The following is a 21,460-nucleotide window of genomic DNA, read 5'->3' as shown; positions in this document are numbered from 1 at the left end:
AATTCCACTCCAAGATACTTAATCTCAAAAGGGAGGAAACAAACCAGAAATATAGAAAAAAAAATGAAGAAAAATAAATGAACTTGAAGCAGGACAATTTAAGAATTTTTGTGAAAACTGAAAGAATAAAGTTGGAGAAATGTATGGAGAAAAATCAAACAGAAACCCACTTTATCAAGAAGTTCTGTCTGCAATATCAGGAGATGGATGTAGCAATTACAAGGATCAGAGAAAGCAACAAAGGGGTAGAAAATAAATATATATAAATTATATTTATTATTCAATTGAAATAAAATTTGCAATGAAAAACAGAGACGAGTACCCTTCCCAACCTACAATGGATCTGAATTACAACTTCAGGCAAGGCTCAATGATAGTTCATTGATAAAATAGAAAATGCCTGCAAAATGCCAGAAACAAACTAAATTCTTTTTGATGCCAAATCCTTCCCAATTGCAATTTTAACTCTGATTAAAACTGGAGGAAAGCCCACAACATTTTGTGATTTTTTTAGTGCAACAAGAGATAAGGGCAATGCAATTTGAATAAAAACAAATCTATTTAAATTTTTGACCCTAACTGATGAACTCAGATTTCACCTCATCTCAGCAAGTCCTATCAAGCCGAACTGTGTTTTAACAATTCTTGCTGGTCCACAAACTATTTAAATTTGTTTCAGTAAAAATAATATTCTTATTTATAACTACTTTATAATTCACCATTGTGCACCATGATGGAGCACTGTAGCTTTATAATCACAGTTAAATAAGAAAAATACCTTTATGTTGACTGATATCAGCATTAAAGTTCATCTCTCCTCGAAGATGTTGGTGGTGGTCAGTATCCTCTAAGTGTCCATGTGGGTCATTGAAGACCAAATGCTTGTGTTGTGGTTCTTTTGTATTTATTACATTAATCATGAGATAGCTGATGAAAAATCCTAATCCCAGTCCACAAGAGAACATGAGCACAGATATCACAGATCGTGACACTGCCATTTTCAAGTCGTAACTAGCTGGGGAAAAGGAGAAAACACATCATCCCAAATAAATAGCAGGTGGCACTTAATTTTACATAAATTGACAAATAACAACTAATTAGACAACCAATTATTCCACCAGATGGTGCTTACAGTATAAAGGGAATACTTCCATAACTAAGGCATTTTCAAAACAACTTTCACAGAATCACCTTTTTAGTGCAATTGTAAAGTTTGTGGCTGCACACCTCGCGACACAGGTGAACCAGCTCCTTATGTGACGGCCGCAGTAGTGGAGCAGCAGCGTTAAGATGATGCCGTCGGGTTTGGGTATTCCTCGTGGCCTCTGCCATCGTGCGTGCCCTTTCGGCTGCATCATGACATCGCAGCTGACGTGGTAACCAGGTGCGGGCTTGCCCTTAAAGACCTGGAACTCATCTCGACCTGTGGTTTCTTTCAATCTCTTGATCGTTGCAGCTACCGCTAAAATTGGTGGCCCAGATGAGTCCAGACGTTTTTGGCCTCTCAATCGTGGAAGTGGCAACAGTGAATGCAGTCGCAGTGAAACTGCCCCCTTTTTGTACACTTCATCCGTGCCCATGGTTCGTGCAAGCGGAAGCACAGTTTCACCTCTGGCAAATCAACTCTAACTCGATGATGTTCTCTCACGTCTTCGGCGCCCTCGACCAGGAGACTGCCGCCAGAGTGGATGACCTGATCCATGACCCACCCAAGGAGGGTAAATACCCAGCGTTCAAACGGCTTCTCCTCAGTACGTTCGACCTGTCCAGACGTCAGCGCGCCGCCAGGCTCATGCACGGACGGCTTAAGGGAAGGGCCCCGTCCGCCCTCATGGACGAGATGCTCGCTCTGGTGGAAGGCCACAAATGCCTCATTTTTGAGCAGGCTTTCCTCGAACAGATGCCGGATGACATCCAGCTCCTGTTAGCCGATGAAGATATCTCTGGCCCACGCAAGGTAGCAGCCAGAGCAGATGTCATGTAGCGCACGAAGTGCAAAAACAAAGTCACCATGAGTCAGGTGACGTACCCCAGACCCAGCCAGCCACAGCCACACCCCAAAAACAAAATGGTCCATGACCTTGCGCACCCACCCATCAACGCCACGGTGGCATGGCCTCAGGAAATAGGTCACACAGATGGTGTGTAACTGCACCCAATGCCAGACTTCTAAAATTCACCACCACGTCAAGACCCCAGTGCAGCAATTCGACCCCGACTAAATGTTTCGAACATGTCCACGTCGACATCGTGGGCCCGCTGCTGGTCTCCAGGAACGCCCACTACCTCCTCATGGTAGTCGACCATGCAACGCGATGGCGGTAAGCCATTCCCCTGAAGGACACCTCAACTGACTCCCACGCCAGGGCCCTACTAACCAATTGGATTGCAAGGTTTGGAGTACCAGCACATATGACCAGCGACAGATGTCCAGTTCACATCCGCATTTTGGATGCAACTCGCAAACCGGCTGTGCATCAAACGGCATCACACAACCACCTACCATCCGCAGGCCAATGGACGCGTGGAACGCTTCCACCAACACTTAAAATCAGTCTTCAGGGCTCAGCTAGACGGCCCAAATTGGGTGGATGAGCTCCCCTGGGTCCTGCTGGGCATCAGGACAGCACCCAAAGAGGACTTGTCAGCATCCTCCGCGGAACTGGTTTTCTGCGCACCCCTGTTCCTACCTGGCGAGTTCTTCTCCCCGACTCCAGACTCGAGCACCAGAGAGAGAGCACTGTTACAGGACTTGTGGGACAAGTTGGCCGTGTTTGCACACTTGTCCCCCCCACCCCCCGCCCGCATCATGGCAATTGGCCGGCATGCATCCCAAAAGACTTAGCCACAGCCGACTGTGTTTGTTCAGCTCAGCCCACACCCAGCCACCCTTCCAACGCCCCTATGAAGGCCTGTACAAGGTCCTACGCCATTCCGGCAAGACTTTCACTCTAGACATTGGGGGCAAAGAGGAGTTTTTCACAGCAGACAAACTGAAAGCAGCCCACTTGGACCTCAGCCAACCATTGTGACCGCGCAGCCAAAGAGACAGGGGTGGAAGCCCAAAGCAACAAGTTACTAAAGCCAGTTCGGGGGGGGGGGGGGGGGGGGGGAGGGGGGTTGTGTGACAATGCACATCACGACACAGGTGAACCAGTTCCATATGTGATGGCCGCAGTAGCGGAGCAGCAGCATTAAGATGGCGCCGTTGGGTTCGGGGATTCTTCGTGGCTTTGGCCATCGTGCGCGTCCTTTCGGTTGCATCATGACGTCACAGTGGACGTGGTGACGTGGCACGGGCTCGCCCTTAAAGAGCAGCATATGGGTTTCAAATAAACAGTTGAAACTGGAACTCATCTCGACCTGTGGTTTCTTTCAATCTCTCAATCTTTGTAGACACTGCTACAAAAACATATTTCTGTGCAAGTTTTAATACAGAGGCCTTCATTTGCATTTGTGGTATCATCAAGGATGAAAACAAGAATCTTTTTATAACCAAGACAAGCATCAAATAGCAAATTAACTATAGATAGGGTCAGTGGAGTAATCATACCTATTATCAGAGGGAATGATGGGTTTAAGTTTAGACAGGCGTTCAAAGATAATCTTGTGTTTGCTTCAGCTGCAGTGCAGGTCTCGTGTCCTGCAAACTTATTCTTGGGTTTTGTAATTTTCAGAATTAGGATGTTTCTTCTCCAGCATTTAAACCAGGGAGCGAAACATTTGGAAGAGCAGAAAGGTAGAGTCTATACTCTGAAATGGCAATGACTTGAAAAGTTATTTTTCAGTGGGCTGCCTGGCTCGCTGAGCATGTCCAACATGGTCTGCTTCTTCTGAAATTAAATAAAAGCCACTTGGATGCATACCCAATCCACAAGGATCCCATCCTGACCCTGCACTGAATGAAAGTGGACAGCGTTTGTTCTGTTGCTTGAGCATTAACAGAAACTTCTTTCCAGTTCCTCCAAGCCTCATTTGAACAACACCAATTTAATTAGCTGTTCCACTGGAGTTCAATTTGGAACTTGCTTCCTATTGCAATGAGACAGACATCTCCAATGTCCTGTTGCTGATTTTGCCCCCCACCCACCCCCATCTTTGATTTCTGTATCAAGTACCTGTTATTAATCCTTCCCCAATCTCCAGAGCCTATCTTCATCTGCTGACAATCTAATTGAATAATGTGGTGTTTGCTGTGCAGTGAACAAAAGAAAAAAAAACACACAGAAGCTGTGAGTGAAATGAACCAACTGACATTACTGATACTCTCCAAGAGCTTATCACCACCACTCCCATGATCCTTTGCAGCCCTTCCACCCACACCCCCCCCCCCCCCGCCAAAACCTGGGACCATTGTGATATCAGCCCAGTGCAAGCCAGTACCTCCGTGACCCAGTTCGCTTGTAGATCAGTGCAGCCCGCGACAATATCATTAATATAGAACAGGTTACAAAAGGAGCAAAGTCTTCACCCACTTCAAAGGGAATGTTAAGTGTTTCCTTCTTTTCTATATCCCACCTGAAATTTAAAATGAAAAGGCGCAATGAGAAACTGGAGTTTGTAATAACTTCATTAAGCAATAGATAGAACTCCATCATGACCAGTTCTACCATTCTCTTTTTTTTAATATATTGCTTTCTAATTGCTCTTTTGAACCTTATTGTTATATATTTGTAATTACAAGATGAAACAAAGTAATAGTTGCTGCCACTTCCCAGATAAATAAGACATGCTCACAACAATTTAGTGTAAAAACAACAATTTTCTTCTATGAAAGTTAAACTTGGAAATAGGAAATATCAGGAGACTGTGAACTCTGGATTGGAAATTGATCTTGGACTATTCCTGGGTGGAGTGTTGCTTGCCCGCTCTTCACTTCTTGGAGATCCTTCCGTATATCCACCCCCCCCCCCCCCCCCCCCCCACAGACTGCAGAAGATGGAGTTGTTTCACATCTGTCTGGATTCAGCGTAATTCCCTCTAACAATATCTTCCTTTCTGAACACCTTTAGAATTGAGAACCTATTCATGTTTACCACCAAAGCACTGCAGGTCATGCACAGCCCAAAAGAAGGCAATCAACATTTTGGGCTTGAGCCCTTCATTGAGTTTGTGGGTAGATGCCTAAATAAAGAGGTGAGAGGAAGAGGTGAGAAAGGTGAAGGGAGAGAAGTACAGGCTTACAGGCAAGAGGGAGTAAGTGGATAGGTGGAAGAAACAAGCAGAGAAATGATAGGAGAATGAAGGGAAGGGGTGGATAACTGGAGGAAGAGAGTCAGAGAAATATAGAGAGATCAAGAAGGGGGGTTAATGGAAATTAGAGGTCAATATTAGGTGCTCAACAAAATGATCTCCCAGCTTATATCTAGTCTATCCAATGTAAAGGAGGTCAGAAAGTGAGCACCGGATACAGTAAATTACCCCTGCAGATTGACACACAAAATGTTGCTTCATTTGGAAGGACTGTTTGGGGCCCAGAATAGTGATGAGGGAGGAGGTCAAAGTGCAAATGTAGCATGTCTGGAAGTTAAAAGGCTGAGTACCAAGGAGAAAGTGGTGGGAAGGGATGAGAGGGCAAGGGAATGATTTCTAAGGAAAATAGAGAGGAGAGGATCTTGTGTGCTGCTGAACCTCATTGTTTGTGGCAGAAATTGCATGGAAATAAAATGATGCATGCGAAGATTGGTAGGCAAAGGCAAGGGTGATTCTGTCCTTGTTACATCTTCTTTGGGGGGGGGGGGGGTCGACGATGGAAGAAAAGGGCCGGGACAGATGTGTGGGAAACATAGGAGAAGCGGGTAAGATCTGAGTGGATGCAGTAGAGGGAAGCCATGTTTATCCAGGAATGGAAGGCCTCATCCTGGGAGCAGATGTGGTGGAGACTTAGGAATTGAGAGAAAGGAAGAATCCTTCCAGAAGATAAAGTGGGAAGAGGTGTAGTCAAAGTAACCGTGACCCTCTCCCCGTCACTTTTCAGCTTTTTTTCTATTATATCCTCCCACTTATATTCATATAGGACTTCTTTCTTACCTGTTAGACTGTGAAGATCCCCTCCCCTTCTTTCTCCCACCCCTCTCCCCACCTTTTTATTCAGGTGCCTGCCTGTTTTTGCTTATACTTAATGTTGTTTCCCTTTCACTTCCCCTGGATGCTGCATGACCTACTGAGTCACCAATATATTTGTGAATTGAACAAATTTCTGACTTTCTAACTCTGGGAGTTTCTACATTATTAAGAGATCTGTTGATTGTTTAATCTCCTGAAATAAGAACAGAGATTGTGAAAGGTGAGCGAGTTACCAGAGATGGACCGTGAATGTGACGCCAGGGGTGGCAGTTACAACAAAGTGGATAAAGTTGACAAGCTCATCATGGGTGCAGGAGGCAGCATCAATGTTTTCATTAATGTAATAAAGAAAAACAATGAAGAGTCTTGCCTGTGTAGGATTGCTTTACATACCTAATGAAACAGGCTGAGCTGGGGTCTATGTGAGCACCCACAGCTACATTGTTGTTTTGGAGAAAGTGGGATGAGTCAAAGGAGGTTATTGAGGGTGAGTACAAGTTCTGTCAGATCATGGTGGAAGGGGCCTCATTAAATCTGTTATCCAAGAGGGAGAGACCCTTGACACCTTCTTTATGGAAACATTTTAGGACTGGGCAGGCATGGTGAAAATGAGGTGGTCCAGCCCAAGGAATTGAAAGTTGCCAAAGTGTTGGAAAGTGTGTAATGTATTACAGTGGTAGATGGGAAGGGAACTACACTAGGGGTACAAGATAGAATTGAGGTAAGATGATACCAGTTCAGTCGGGCAGGAGTATGTGGTAGCAATGGGTCTACCAGGGCAGATGGGTGCTTGGATCTTGGGTAATGTGGAGTTGGGTAGCAATGAGGTTAGAGGCTGTAGAAATTACTGGAAGTGATGATGTAAGTGACAAAGGAATAGATGCTCAAGTTGAACATGGCAGAGAAAAGTTAATCATCAATAAACTGATTGCCCTATTCACTGTCAAATTAGTCTGCGATATTTCAATTGAAGCACAGATAAGTTAGCACTTTCACATGGATATGCAAACATTACTTAAAACCTCTATTTAGACAAGTTTTTCAGAGAATTGCAGTCCAAATACAGACTCATGGTCTCTGAAAAAGGGGCAATTAAAGTTGTTTACTATCTTGTTTACTGCTCCAGTGATATCTTGCCTTTTTTTCCTATCTATTTATTTAAAAAATTTTTTTAAGTTTTTCCCCCAGCATCAGGTGACAAGGCTTTTAACAGTGTGGAACTCAGTCCAAGTTGCCAGCTCAGTCTGCTCAATTAAGGTGATGCATTTTGAGAAGTCTAACATGGGTAGGATCTGTACAGTGGATGGTTAGAATCTGTGGATGAAAATACAGGAGTGGCATCAAAAAGTGCAGGTGCATGGTACCTTCAAAGTGGCATCACAGGTATATAGGGTAATCAAAATGGCTTTGGGTACATTGGCCTTCAGACAGTATTGGGTATAGAAGCTGGGAGGACAAGATGTTTGTGAGGCCCCATTTGGAGTAACATGTTCAGTTTTGGTCAGCAGGCTGAAAGTAATATGTTGTCAAGCTGGAGATTGTGCAGAGAAAAATTAAGAGGATGCTATTAAGACTCATGGTCCTGAGCTAGAGAGGGAGAGGTTGAGCAGGCTTTATTCCTTGGTGTGCGAGGGATAATTTCATTGAGGTTTACAAAATCATCTGAGAAATAGATCAGGCGAATTCAGAGTTGGGACATCAGTAACCAGACAACATTGGTTTAAGGTGAAGGGAGAAAGATTTAACAGGAACCTGAGGGGTAACTTTTATTTTTAAACACCAATAGTGGTGAGTATATGGAATGGGCTGCTAGAAGAGGTGGTTGAGGGAGGTATGATTGAATTTTTTTTTAATAGGACAGATACATGGATAGGGTAGATTTAGAATGACATTGGCCAAATGAAGGCATGTGAGAGTAAAGTGGGCTAGACAATTTGATTGGCAAGATCAAGTTGAGCCAAAGGCCCTGTTCCAATACTGTTTGTCTCTATGGTGTCAGAACAGGCAATACTTGCAATGGCTGCAAGTGTTGGTCTGTTTGCTAATAAAAAGAAACAATCTGAGCGTAGTCAGATGGGGAATTCAGAAACTGATAAATTTTTGTTGACAAAGCAAAACACGTGGACTGGAAAGTGGTACTTTAACAAAGTGAGATAGACATTACTACGGTTAATGTTCTTTGCAAAAATAATTTCACAGGATATGGATCTATCAGGACTCAGCTGTGGGAGGGTTCTAAGGCTCGGCAAAGATAAAGGGCCAGAAAACTATAGCCTTATTCATTTCCATCACTATTTCCACACAAATACTTATATATCTGCTCTCATCCATCCCCATGTTGAGGCAAAATGTAAACTTAAGGAACAGTATATTTTTGCTGGACAGATTCCAGCTCAACAGCATGAACATTAAATAACTCATCTCTATCCAGTTCCACTGTTTCCAACTTTACAAAACCTAGATCACATCCCAGCTGAAATACTGGGTGCAGTTCTAGTTAATGCATTCTGAAAAGGATGTGATAGCACTGGATTAGGTACAGAGGAGAGTCCCTAAGATATTGCCTGGGATGGAATAGTTCAGTTCTGAAAGATTGGAGAGGCTAGGTCTGTTCTTCCTGGTGCAGAGAAAGTTGGATGGGATATAATTGAAGTGTATTAAATTAGATGCAAAGGTGCATACATCAGGCTGCTCTTTATCGACTACAGTTCAGCATTCAACATCATCATCCCCTCAAAACTAATCTCCAAACTCCCAGACCAGGGGCCCAATTTCCCACTGTGCAATTGGATTCTGGTTTCTTCATCTCCAATCTCCAATCAGTGCAGATTGGCAAGAACATTTCCACAATCTCCATCAACAGTGGAGCACCACAAGGCTGTGTACTTCACTCGCTTTACACCTCTGACTGCATGGTTCAGTACGATAACACCACCATCTACAAATTTGCTATGATACCACAGTAATGGGATGTATAAAAAGGGGTGGAGGCAGCATTCAGGAGGGGGGACTGAAAACTTGGCTGAATGGTGCACTAACTACAACCTCTCATTCAAATCTTGCATGCAAATGATTTAAAAACTTTTAAGAGGAACTGTCGACATGGCCTGTTTCCACTCTGTAAATGGTTATATGGTTAATATTACCAAAAGCAAGGAAGTGATTGTAGACTTTAGGAAAGGAAAACTAGAGGTGTTCAATCCAGTGATCATTGGTGAATTAGAAGTGGTCAGGATGGACAAATTTACATTCCTGGTAGTCACTATCTTGGAGGCCCTTCTCTTGTCATTGTGAAGAAAGCACGTGAGCACCTCTACTTCCTCAGGTGTTTGTGGAGGTTCGCAATATCATTGGGAACCTTGGCAAATCTCTACAGATGTATGATGGAAACTGCACTGAGCGCGTTTCATCACAGCCTGGTCTGGGGGCACAGCTCAATACTTCACAGGTAAAACTCTCCCTTCTATCAAGAACATCTGCATGGAATGATGTTGTTGGGGAGCAGCAGCAATCATCAGTGATCAGGACATGCTCTGCTCTCACTGCTGTTCTCAATCAGGACATGCTCTGTTCTCACTACTGCCACCAGGAATGAGGTACAGTTGCCTCAAGACTTGAATTCAGTTTACAGTTACTCAATCAGAAATTCTGCCTGGTTGCATATGATAGCATGTTCTCTGACAATAAATTAAACTTTTGAACTTTGATAAATTGCAAGGAACATTCCCTTCTATTACAGGTTGATGAAACAAGGACTCAGATTTGAGGTAAAGGGGAGAGATTTAGAGGGTATGTGAGGGGAATCTTCTTCATCAAAGAATAGCAGGTACTTGGAATGCATTGCCTGGGCGTCACAGCACAAATGAAGTAAAATCCTCGTTTTCATTTCACCTTGCATAACAAATGTTTTTTCATGTAGTTGGTAGGAGAGAAGTATTGAAGAGACCAAACGACTGCTTCACAGGGAAGGGGGCCATAAACTTTCTGCAGAGTCCCGGGTGGGGGAGGGGGATGCATAGCCAAAGAAAATGTTGACAATGGCTCAACATTTATAATTTGAATCATTTAGTCATAGAAGGCTGGGAGATGGGATTAATACAGAAGGGTGCCATTGGTCACCATGGACAAGTTGGGTTGAATGGCCAATTTCTATGCTGTAGGATTCTGCAACTCTCTAATGAAGGCTTTGAAACATTTGCTGGTCCTTTACACAACCTCCTTAAAAAGGGAGTTCCAAAGGAATGGACAGAAAAGTTGTTCAGGAGGTGAGGAAAATTGGCCAGTCAGGCAAACAGGGAACCAGTAAGTAAAACTGTTGCTAATTCCTGTCTGCAATGTACATCTATAATCTTGTAAACCCATTTTCATTATACTTGAGTTTTCTTTTTAAAAATCAATATGTACAAGGCATATTAATTTCTTTTCCACAATTTTAACATTTTATCTACATTAGTCAATCCAGTTCTACAAGTCTTTACAGAACACACACCCAAGCTGCTCCTGTCACATGAATGACAGAGATGATGGGAATGTGAAATCGAATCGACCACATTGACAAGAGGAAACCACATGGACATGTAACCATATTTGGAGATTTGGTGGGAAAGCAGGAAACACATTATGGGGATGGCATTGACAGATGAGAATTTTTTAAAAAGCCCTCACATTATCCACTGAATTAAGTGCCCAAATTCCTGAACTAGTGCTAAAATATGCAGTGATGTACCCAGAAATATTTCCCTTACAAGTTGAGAGTAAAAGTATAACAGACATCTGCCTTCATGGGGGACAAAAGGGCATTTATCATGGACAGGAAACTATTACTTTCAGCAATGGTCATCATGCAAAACCAAACAGCAGCATGCTGGACAGCACGGTTGGTGTAGCAGATCGCTCAACACCTTTACAACACCAACAATTAGGATCGGGGTTCAAATCTCCAGGTACATGGCTAATTGAAAGGGCCAAACCAGGCAAGCCCAGTTCAAATCTACCCGGGTCCCAGACCCACCTCGTGCGTGGTTAGGGAACCCAGTAAAACTTACTCAGGTGTGCTCCTCCACCTACTTGAAAGGAAAAATGGCTCACTCAGTTACTCTGGAACTTTAAACAGTAAGGGAACAAGAAGAACACAGAGAACAGGCATGAGTGACATGTCACTCACCACGTCATTGCATTGGTGGGATCCCCTTAAATTGCCAGGTTGGTGATTTAACAGTTCGGTTAAACTGCTATTTGAAAGGTGCAGAAGGTACACACAACCCAGTTACCAAATTCGGATCCCAGGAGGACTAACTGGGTGCTGCAATTTGAAAATGCCCAAGGGTCGAACCAGATAATTTACTGGGTCCATACATTGTAATCATGCAGTGTGAAACGTCCCAACCTGGCAGGACGAGTTAAATTCAGCCAGGCTTTGACATTTGGTGGGGGCAAGTGTCAGAGCCTGGCCAAGTTAACTCGCTAATCGCCTTCTGGTAGTGTGAAAGCACAACCTGCACTTGCATTGAAACCACTGGAGACGGGGACCCTCCACCACCCGCCAAAAATGCTGGGTTGCCAATTAACCAGGTAAATCATGGTGCAGTGTTAAAGGCTCCTGAGTGCAGCATGCCAAGTAAGTTTATCTGCTTCCTTGGAGAGTTGGCAGTGTGAAAGGGGCTCAATAGTGTTTGTCAAAGAGATTTAGTATTATATAGAAAATTGCTTGATATGTTTCCAAAATAAACTGAACCAATGTGCTCATGAGAGAATCAAGGTATACAAGGATTTAAATCTACAACATTTACAAATTATGCCTTCTCTACATTGGTGGAAGTGTTCCAGCTCACGTAAACTAGCAAAAATGACAAAATAAAAATTGTTATCCTTGGGAACCTGTATCTGAAAGTTAATAAAACAAAATAGATGGTTGCCAATAATATGGCAATAATGGAGGGCCCAGAGGGACCACACTCCACTGACCATTAATGGCTCTACTATTGAGGTTGTCAAGAGTATCAAGTTCCTTGGAGTGCACTTGGTGGAGATTCTCACCTGGTCCCTTAACACCAGCTCCATAGCCAAGAAAGCTCAGTAGTGACTCTACCTCCTGCAAAGGCTAAGTTCATCTCCCACCCCCCATCCTCACTACATTCTACAGATGTATTGAGAGCATCCTGAGCAACTGCATCACTGCCTGGTTTGGAAGCTGTACCTCCTCGGACTGAAAGACCCTGCAGAGGATAGTGAAGTCAGCGGAAAAGATCATTGGGGGCTCCCTTCCTACCATGAAGGACATCTAAAGCACTCAATGCAGGCAAAAGGCAATTAACATTGTGAAGGACCCCACACACCCCTCATGTAAATTGTTCTCCCTTCTGCCATCTGGTAGGAGGTACTGCAGCACTCGGGCCTTTACATCCAGATTGGGCAATTTTTTTCCCCCCCAACCCATCAGGCACCTGAATTCCCAGAACACGTGCACCATGGACTTTTACTGTTTACGTCTTAATATTTAAATATTTTTTAATGTGTTTAACTTCTATTTTAACTTATATTTATGTAAATATGATCCTGGAGAAACATTCTCATCTTTACTGTCTGAGCATGATATGAACAATAAATAAAGGTGACTTGACTTGACATAGGGGCTCCCAAGAATTATAGAATCAGCCCAGGATTCACATTTCACCTGAAGGTAATGGAAACATTGAAAGTGCAAAGAATACCATACAGCATCACGTTCCACAACAGACAATGAACCCTAAAGGGAAGATCCAAAAAACAGTCCAACAAAAAAAATTCCACCTGGCTTCAATGATAATGAAAAACACTGTCTCAAGCTCCAGAGGACATAGCTCCAGTCAACTGGTGAGATGGACAGACTTGATGAGACCAGATATCCAGACTCAAGGTAGAGGCGATGAACTTAAGATGAATGAGATATTTACTAAACAATTTAAACAAATTATAATGCTTTGCTTTCAACACCATCCTGTGTTTTCAATCATAACTCACAATAAAGTTAAATCAAAAATATCTGCAAGCTGTTCACATAGGTCGACCATGGTTATTGACATATCACAATCCAAAGATTAAATGAATATTTTAAACCATTTGAAACCTCCTTCAATGCTCAATGTGACTCGATGGGTCAAATGGCTGAATTCTGCTCCTGCATTATTGTTTTATGAAAGCTACCTAACGTGTATAAATGTACACATGATATATGGATTCTATAAGTCAGAACAAACATAAAAGTAAAAAAATTCATCTCTTGGTGAGTCTTGTGGGGTTTGGGCAGTAATGTACAATTCCATTCATTGATTTATATGTTGCTCTGCATTTCATTGCATTGAAATTACTTTGTAAACTGGATTAATCCTACTGTTATTCGAAAAGATCAATTTGTCACAAGACTAAAAACTTTTTGCATTATAAGCATATCCAAAATGCTCGATCATTTCAACTGACATTTACACAATCAAAGGAGGGGGAAATTATAGCAGCCTGCCTTTAGCTCAGAAATTCAGATAAGCCGACGAGAATCTACATTACTTTAAACAGTATGCAAACTCTGTTAGTCAAGCAGATCAGAAGTGAATGTTATCAAAAATTAGGTTCATTTACAAAATATGTCATCAGAGATTGCAGAAGTACAAAGGTTAGAATGAAACAGATGGGTGATGAGGTTTGGTCAAATAAAAGCATTGATGGCAGGTTGAACAGGTGGCCCCAAATAACATAGAAAGTATAAGTGAGGAAAGAGGACTGGGAGTTAACTAAAGGCCAGAGACCAGAGAAGTAGGTCTGTCAACATCAGCATTGAATTGTTTCTTCTCACATGTACAGAGATACATTGAAAGAGCATAGTTTTGTGTGCTCTGCAGGCTGTTTGCAAAAAGTCTCTGCTCATATTTTAGATCCACAAAATAAAGTTCATAGAAAACAGTAACAAGATTGATCAAGATTACAACAGTAGTTAACTTTAATACTAGTATTAACATAAAAGGAAATGTTGCTAATACATTATTAATAAACATATTATTGATTTAATTAATATTAATGCATTAGAAGAAACCCAAGCTTTAGTATGGCAGATTAATGATTAATTACAAATTAGGAAATATGGACCCCAACCAACCAATTTTCCCTTGCAACCGCTGCAACCGTGTCTGCCTGTCCCGCATCGGACTTGTCAGCCACCAACGAGCCTGCAGCTGACGTGGACATTACCCCTCCATAAATCTTCGTCCATGAAGCCAAGCCAAAGAAAAAGATGTGTCTTAATTATGACTGAGACCTTTGCACAAAGACTAAAGAAGGTATTGAAACAAATGTCTCAATCTGATTTAGGAATCAAGATGCCTTTGCATAGTCAACCTCTGCATGGAGGCCGTCTTAAAAGCTAAGTGAAAAGGTATTTCTTGCCTTTTCATGCAGGCCCTGAAAAGCCTGCTCCGATGTTCCCGTTTAGCCTGGAGGCAGTTAGGGCGTTGATACTTCATTCAGGAGGCATGGCTACTGGTGCCACGACGCCATACATATGCACCGAGCAATGGCCAACCTCATTACCCATAATCTCCACCCCCCCCCCCCCATAACTGGAACTGCTCTGCATTTCCCAGAAATGGTTCCAGCTGCGTGGGGGAGTATGGATAGGGTAGACAGCCATTGCTCTGCTGTGTATTGAGCAGCTGGCACCGATGAGTGGCCCAGAAAGTTGAAGCAGCCTGGTGAGGTGCCGGAGGCCAGAGCGGATGTCTCAGACCAGTCCCTGCTGCCCTGATGGCCCCCGCCGGTCGCTCCTGCCCTGAGGGAGTCATGGAGGGAGGAGTGGGTGTGATAAGTCACAGGCCAACGACATCATTGCAATGTTGTCAGGCCGCCCCTAGCCAGCCGCTTACAGCGGCATTAAGCTCATGGTAGGTGGCAGAGTGCAGCGCTCCACTGGTGACCCTTTCCCCAAGAGGGATTGCATTCAGCACCTTGGAACCGACCAGGGTGCATTCATGAAAATAAGTCTCCTGACCTGACGCAAGGGCAGAGAATCTCTGCCTTTTTGACTGTATGAAAGGGCCGAAGAAGAATCTCCCACTTTGGAACAATACTAGTTGCTAGTTCAACCTGATCAACGGGTAATATTCAAGGCAGATTTTAAATCCTTGTATTTCCATTACGTAAATCTGGAACACCTGTGGTTTGTGACTGTGGTGATTTGTTTCCTCCATTGTAGTTATTGTTGACTACTGTATATATGGAGCTGGCCCGCCCACTAATGACTCCACTCCATGGTCTTGGGCCATAAAGGTTGAGCCACCTCTCCCTTCCCACCATTCCTGCAAGGTTCTGTATATTAAAGCCTATCGTTCCCTCAGCCTAGTCTTTGTGGCCACTGGTAGTGCACTGCAATTTAATATACAGAAATTATCTCTCCGGTAATGGAGAAGCAGCTATGCCCCGGTCGGTTAGAAGTGGACCCCCAATCTCCAGGAACGTCTGAACAGTACGAGCAGTGGATCAACTGCTTCAGCAACATCTTCGAGACTAGTGCCAAACTGGTCGACTCTGACGAAAAGAAGCTCAAAGTTCTGAAAGCAAGAGTCCGCTAGAGAGCTTTCCAATCCATCAGGAGCAGTGTTACCTATGCCAAAGCGATGGCTGAGCTTCAGGCCCTCTACAAACCAAAGATTAAAGGCATGTACTCGCATTATCTCCTAGTGTCCCGAAAACAGCAGCCTGGTGAGTCGGCTGAAGAGTTCATTCGTGCCCTGCTTGTACTGGGGAGAGACTCTAGGGGTAGTTCCACAGCTCCTGTACCAGTGGCCCAGTGCGTCAAAGACCTGGTCCGGGGTGCCTGTGTGTTGGGGTTAAGGACCAACTACATAAGGCAGCGCCTGCTCGAGGAAGACCAGTTGCCTCTGAAGCAGGCCATACTTCTGTTAAGGACTCTGGCCCAGCGCCACACGAAATCAATTGCGGGCAAAAGCGGGCTCTCCGTGTGCACACCAAAAATGCACCATCTTGGGAGATGGCCTCAGGGACAGCTGACCCGACCACAGCAGCTGTGGCGATCAAACATCAGAAATACTATTTCTGTGGGCAGATGAAACACCTGCGACGACTCTGCCCCGCGAGGGGTGTGAGCTACTCAGGCTGTGGAGAGGACATTATCTCCGGGTATGCAAGGCCAGAACCTCCCCACTAAGCAGCGCAGCTTGTACAACCGACGAGCAAGCCCTGTCTAGACTTCCAGTGCTGACCGCATGCAGGTTGAGAGGAGCGCCATCTTACTTACTGCCGGCCTCATCCTCTGCATGGACTGTGGAGCTGCAGCCCGCTTCGCTGATGTCACTTCCGCCTTCTTCGACCTTGGCAGCCATGACCGCATGGTCAGCATGAAGGCTGCCTTCTTGTGCATCGGGCCTCCCCACCGACGGCGAAGATGACGATCCGATCCTGGCATCGATTACATTGAACCAGGCCAGCCCTCATCCAATCACCCACTCCATGATGCAGATCGAGGCGAATGGACACAAGATGAACTGTCTCTTCGGAGAGCTTCATCCATCCTGATGTGGTCTGCAGACTCTCGCTTCCAGTCTGGCCAAAGAGCAGCACCATTTAATTGGCAGCAAAAGACCATCAAACGGACATTAGTGGGTACTGTGTGGTGTCTTTGATGGTGGGGGAACAACGTTACGATAACTTTTCCTTACTGGTCATGCCCCTGCTCTGTGCGCCGATCCTCCTGGGCCTCGACTTCCAGAGTCAGTTTAGGAGTGCGACAATGGTTTTCGGAGGCCCTCAGCTGCCCCTCACAGTAAGCAACCCATAATTCATGGATCTCTTCTCCCGCTCCCAGCCTCCAGCACTGGCCTGCAGTCTCACTACCCTTCGGGTCTCCCCTCCATCACTATTTGCGAGCCTGGCTCCGGAGTGCCACCCCATAGCTACCAAGAGCAGGCGCTACAGCGCCGAGGACATGGCATTTATTCAGGCTGAGGTTCAGTGACTCCTGTCAGAGGGGATCATTGTCCCTAGCTCCAGTCCCTGGAGAGCCCAGGTCGTATCGGGGTGGTCAGAGGTGGGAGCCCCTGAACAATTATCCGCTTCACCCAGCTGGACACATACTCCCTTCCCCGGATAGCCGACATGGTCAATAGGGTCATTGAATATAGTGTATTCTCAACCACTGACCTCAAGTCGGCCTATCACCAGCTTCCCCTCCACCCGAGTGACTACACAGGCTTCAAGGCCAACAGCAAACTTTTTTTTTTAACCTCACATAAACTTTTCTCCCTTCTGCCATGTGGAAGGAGGTACCATAGCATTTGGGGCCATACGTCCAGATTGTGCAAGTTTTTTTTCCCCAAGCCATCAGGATCCTCAATTCCTAGAATATATGTGTACCAGTACATGATGGATTTTTATTGTATTGGGACTTAATATTTAACTATTATTTATGTAAATCAATAAATAAAGATGAGAAACTCTCATCTTATCTTTACTGTGCATTGCATTAGTAGTTATGGTATGAACAACAAATAAAGGCGACGACTTGACAAGGACACAATGTCCAGACTTACAGGGAAAGATCAGATGGAACAGAATAAAGGCATGGTAATTTTACTATTTTGGTGTTCCTTCAGGTGTCTGAAACTGCAAGAAAAAAATGAAATTGGCAGCATGTGATCGCACACTTGCAAATCTTCCACCTGTGCAAAAACACAAATTGCTGGAGAAGCTCAGCAGGTCAAACAGTGTCCTTTATGTAGCAAAGGCAAAGGTACAGAACCGACATTTCGGGCTTGAGCCCTTCATCAAAATATGAAAAAAAACCAGCAAGCATCCAAATAAAAGAGTGGGGGGGGGGGGGGTGCAAGGCAGGAGATGATAGGTGGAGAAAGGAGGGCGGGGACAGCAGCAATGAGGTGGAGGGGGGATTGCAGGGCTGTGTGGGTGGAAGAACTGGAAAGACAGGAAAAGGGGGAGGGGAAAGAAAGGGCAAGCAGGTTAAATGAAAAGCTGTAAAGTCAATGTTCATGCCATGTGGCTGGAAAGTACCCATGCAGCAAATAAGGTGTTGTTCCTCCAATCTGCAGGAGGTCAGGGTGGGATAGTACATAAGGCCAGGGACAAACATGCGAGTGCAGGAGTGTGACGCAGAATTGGTTGGCCACTGGGAGGTTGCTGTGGTTGCGAACAGAGCTTAGGTGCTGAGCGAAGCAATCTCCCAGTTGCAACCAGTCTCTCCAATGTAGAGAATGCCACAAAGGGTGCACCAGATGCAGTAAAAAGTCCTCTGAATGTACAAGCGAAGTGTTGCCTCATGTGAAAGGCCTGTTTGGGGCCCCAGACAGTGGTGAAGGAGGAAGTGTGGACATATGTGTTGCACCCCCTACGGGCACAGGGGAAGGTGCCTGGAGTGTGAGGAGTGCACAAGGGAATCATGGATGGAGCGGTCCCTGCACAAGGCCAAGAGGGGAGGAGAGGGAAAAATGTGTTCTGGTGGTGGGATCCTGTAGTAAGTGCCAGAAATTACAGCGGATGTGCTGGATGCTTAAAATGGTGGGGTGGTAGGTGAGGAAGATGTGTTGCGTCTGGGGGTGGAGTCTAGGGCAGATGAGTGGAGGAGATGTGGGTGAGGGCTGAGTTGATAGTGGTGAAGGGGAAGCCATGTTTGTGGAAGAAGGCAGTCATTTCAGAAGCTCTGGACTGGAAGACCTCATCTAGGGAACAGATGCAGCAGAGATGGAGAAATTGAGAGAAGGGGATGGAATCCTTGCAGGGGCAGGGTGTGAGGAAGTGTTGTCTAGGTAGTTGTGGGAGTTGGAGGGTTTGTAATACATGTCAGTGGAAAGTTTTTCTCCTGAGATGGAAACGGAGAGATCCAGGAAGGGGAGAGTGTTATCAGAGATGGACCAGGTGAGTTTGAGATCGGGGTTGAAGTTGGACGCAAAGTGGATGAAGTTGACAAGCTCTTTGCGGGTTCGTGAGGCAGCCCTGATGTAGTCATCTATATACCAGAGGAAAAGTTGGTCGGGGGGGTTCTTGCCTTTGTAGGCTTGCAGCATGGATTGCTCCACACACCCTACAAACAGGCAGGCATACCCATGGCTACTCTTTGATTTGGGGTACGTGAGATGAATTGGTAATTCCCAACTTCTAACAAAATTAAGGGGGAAGCATTTTCATTCCTCCTTCCAGCTAAATCTGGGGTTGGGGTGGTTCAATTCTTATTAACCAAAATATTCCTTTTGCCCATCACAAATGGTCATTATATCATTAGTTAATGGAAATTGAATAATAGAATGATAGCATTTGCTAATATTTATGCCCCCTAATGCAGATGAGGTAGGATTTTTGAATGTTTTTTTTCCTTCCTTAGTGGACTTGAATGTGTTACTCTCTAGTACTTGGTGGAGATTTTAATTGTTGGTTAGACCCAGCTTTGGATCATTCATCTCTTAAACCTGCCATAATAAGTAAATCTGCCTCATCAATTCATTCTTTTAAAATCAGATGATGGTATTTTTGATGTTGGATCTTTTCTTAATTCAAATAGTTGAAGAGTAAGAGTCAATTTTATACCCATAGTGAGAAATCAGGCAAGCTTTCAGCAAACCAGCAGAGAGGTTTTGAAGCCAAGCAGCAAATTACAAAGATTTGAAAGGAGGCAACATTACTACAGATAATTCTGAAATAAATGACATGTTCAGGAAATTTATCTCCTGATTTTACCTTGCGAATTCACAAATTATAGTAGTTTGATGGAAAATTTCCTTGATAGTTTAAATATTCCCACACTTTCTTCAAATAACTAAACAAGACAAGATGAGCCTATAATTGCATGAGGAAATAGTTACTGCAGTTTCTTCACTACATTCTGTAAGAGCTCTGAGACCTTATGGATTTCCTGTGGAGTTTTTCAAATCTTTTTCTCAACTACTTTCACCTTAATTAAGTTCGGTGTTATCGGATTTGTTCAGGCAGGTTAATCTTCTGGCAAAATTTAACAAAGCAGGTATTTCCTCATAGCAAAGAAAGGTAAAGATCCAACTGAGTCCTACAAGCTATTTCTTTATTAAATGTTGATGTAAAAATTTTGGCCCGTAGATTGGAGAATATCTTAACAACTATCATCTCTGAAGTCCAGACTGGTTTTATTAAAAACCATTACTCTTATTTTAATATACATCACTTATGGATATTTTGTACTTGCCTTACAGTGCAGTTCCCAAATGTGTTCTCTCCCTTGATGTGGAGAAAGTGTTCAATCAAGATGGAAGGATATATTTATTTACGTTTTAGAAAAATTCAATTTTGGATCACGTTTTATTACATGGATTCAATTATTGTATTCATACATACCCTATGGATGGCTTCAATTCTCAGTACTTTTCGAAAAATCACAACCTTTCAATCTCCAACAGGGAACAAGTCAAGGGTTTTTGGATTTGGTCTTAGAACCATTAGTGACTGCATTTCAAGAGTGCAGGGACATTTCAGGGATTTGAACATAAAGTTTCCTTTTATGCAGATGATCTTCTGCTTTACTTAACAAATCCTGACACTTCTTTACCATCCAAGCTGTCAATATTTTCCCAATATAGTAAATTTTCAGGATGTAGATTAAATCTGCATAAAAGTTAACTTTTCCCTTTGAATGCACCTGTATCAGTTTACACCAATTTTCCTTTTAAGATTGTGGAAAACCAATTTAACAATCTTGGTATTAGTTACAAAGAATCACAAGTACCTTTTTAAATTCAATTTTCTTACTTTATTAGAATATGCAAAACAGTCTTTAAGGGTTGCCCCTTTCTACATCTCTGGTTGGTCATATTAATTCTATTAAAATGAATATCTTGCACAAATTTTTATATCTTTTTTTAGTCTATACCAATTTTCATTCTCAAATGATTTTTTAATTCACTTGATATGATATCACCTTATATATGGAAGGGTAAGCACCATCGTCTAAACAAAGTTCATCTTCAAAAACCTAAGAGGAATGGAGGCACGGCTCTATATAATTTGAAATTTTATTACTGGGCGATCAATATACACAACCTTATGTTTTGGTTACATTTCATAATCGAGAGGACTGTCCAGCATAGGTAGCAATGGAGTTGAATTCTGCCAAAAACCTTTCCATTCCAGCACTTCTTGGATCCTCACTTTCCTTTTCTTTAAATAAAGAAATTGATAATCCAATTGTTAGGCATACTGTGATTGTTTGGGTGCAGTTTCGAAAACACTTTGGACCTCATGGGTTTTTCTCTTTCAAGCCCTATTTTATCCATTCATCTTTTTCAACCTTCTTTGCAAGATCTTGTTTTTTCATGAATGGTTTAGATTAGGTATTAAACATTTCAAAGATATTTTTATTGATAAGAGTTATATAATT

At 43.5% G+C, this 21,460-nt stretch overlaps 1 protein-coding gene across 15 annotated transcripts in view; it reads right to left on the bottom strand.

Annotated features, from left to right (window-relative positions):
• The window catches only part of LOC138751434 (glycoprotein-N-acetylgalactosamine 3-beta-galactosyltransferase 1-like), a 60,631-nt gene that overhangs the window by 29,666 nt on the left and 9,505 nt on the right, over nt 1-21,460 (bottom strand). For 3 of the 15 annotated variants that reach the window (XM_069913689.1, XM_069913690.1, XM_069913687.1), the window contains 2 exons: nt 4,384-4,518; nt 779-1,011 (listed from right to left, as the gene is read on the bottom strand). In XM_069913689.1, the coding sequence (XP_069769790.1) occupies nt 779-1,011; nt 4,384-4,433 (283 nt within the window). In that variant the 5' untranslated portion in view covers nt 4,434-4,518. Of the gene's footprint in view, nt 1-778; nt 1,016-3,553; nt 3,754-4,383; nt 4,519-21,123; nt 21,241-21,460 lie in introns of all 15 variants that reach the window. The other 12 variants (XM_069913686.1, XM_069913691.1, XM_069913694.1 and 9 more) reach the window with 8 other exon arrangements.

The sequence above is a fragment of the Narcine bancroftii genome, chromosome 1 (genome assembly GCF_036971445.1).
Source record: "Narcine bancroftii isolate sNarBan1 chromosome 1, sNarBan1.hap1, whole genome shotgun sequence".
Classification (NCBI taxonomy): domain Eukaryota; kingdom Metazoa; phylum Chordata; class Chondrichthyes; order Torpediniformes; family Narcinidae; genus Narcine; species Narcine bancroftii.
This window is presented reverse-complemented; position numbering and strand designations above follow the sequence as displayed.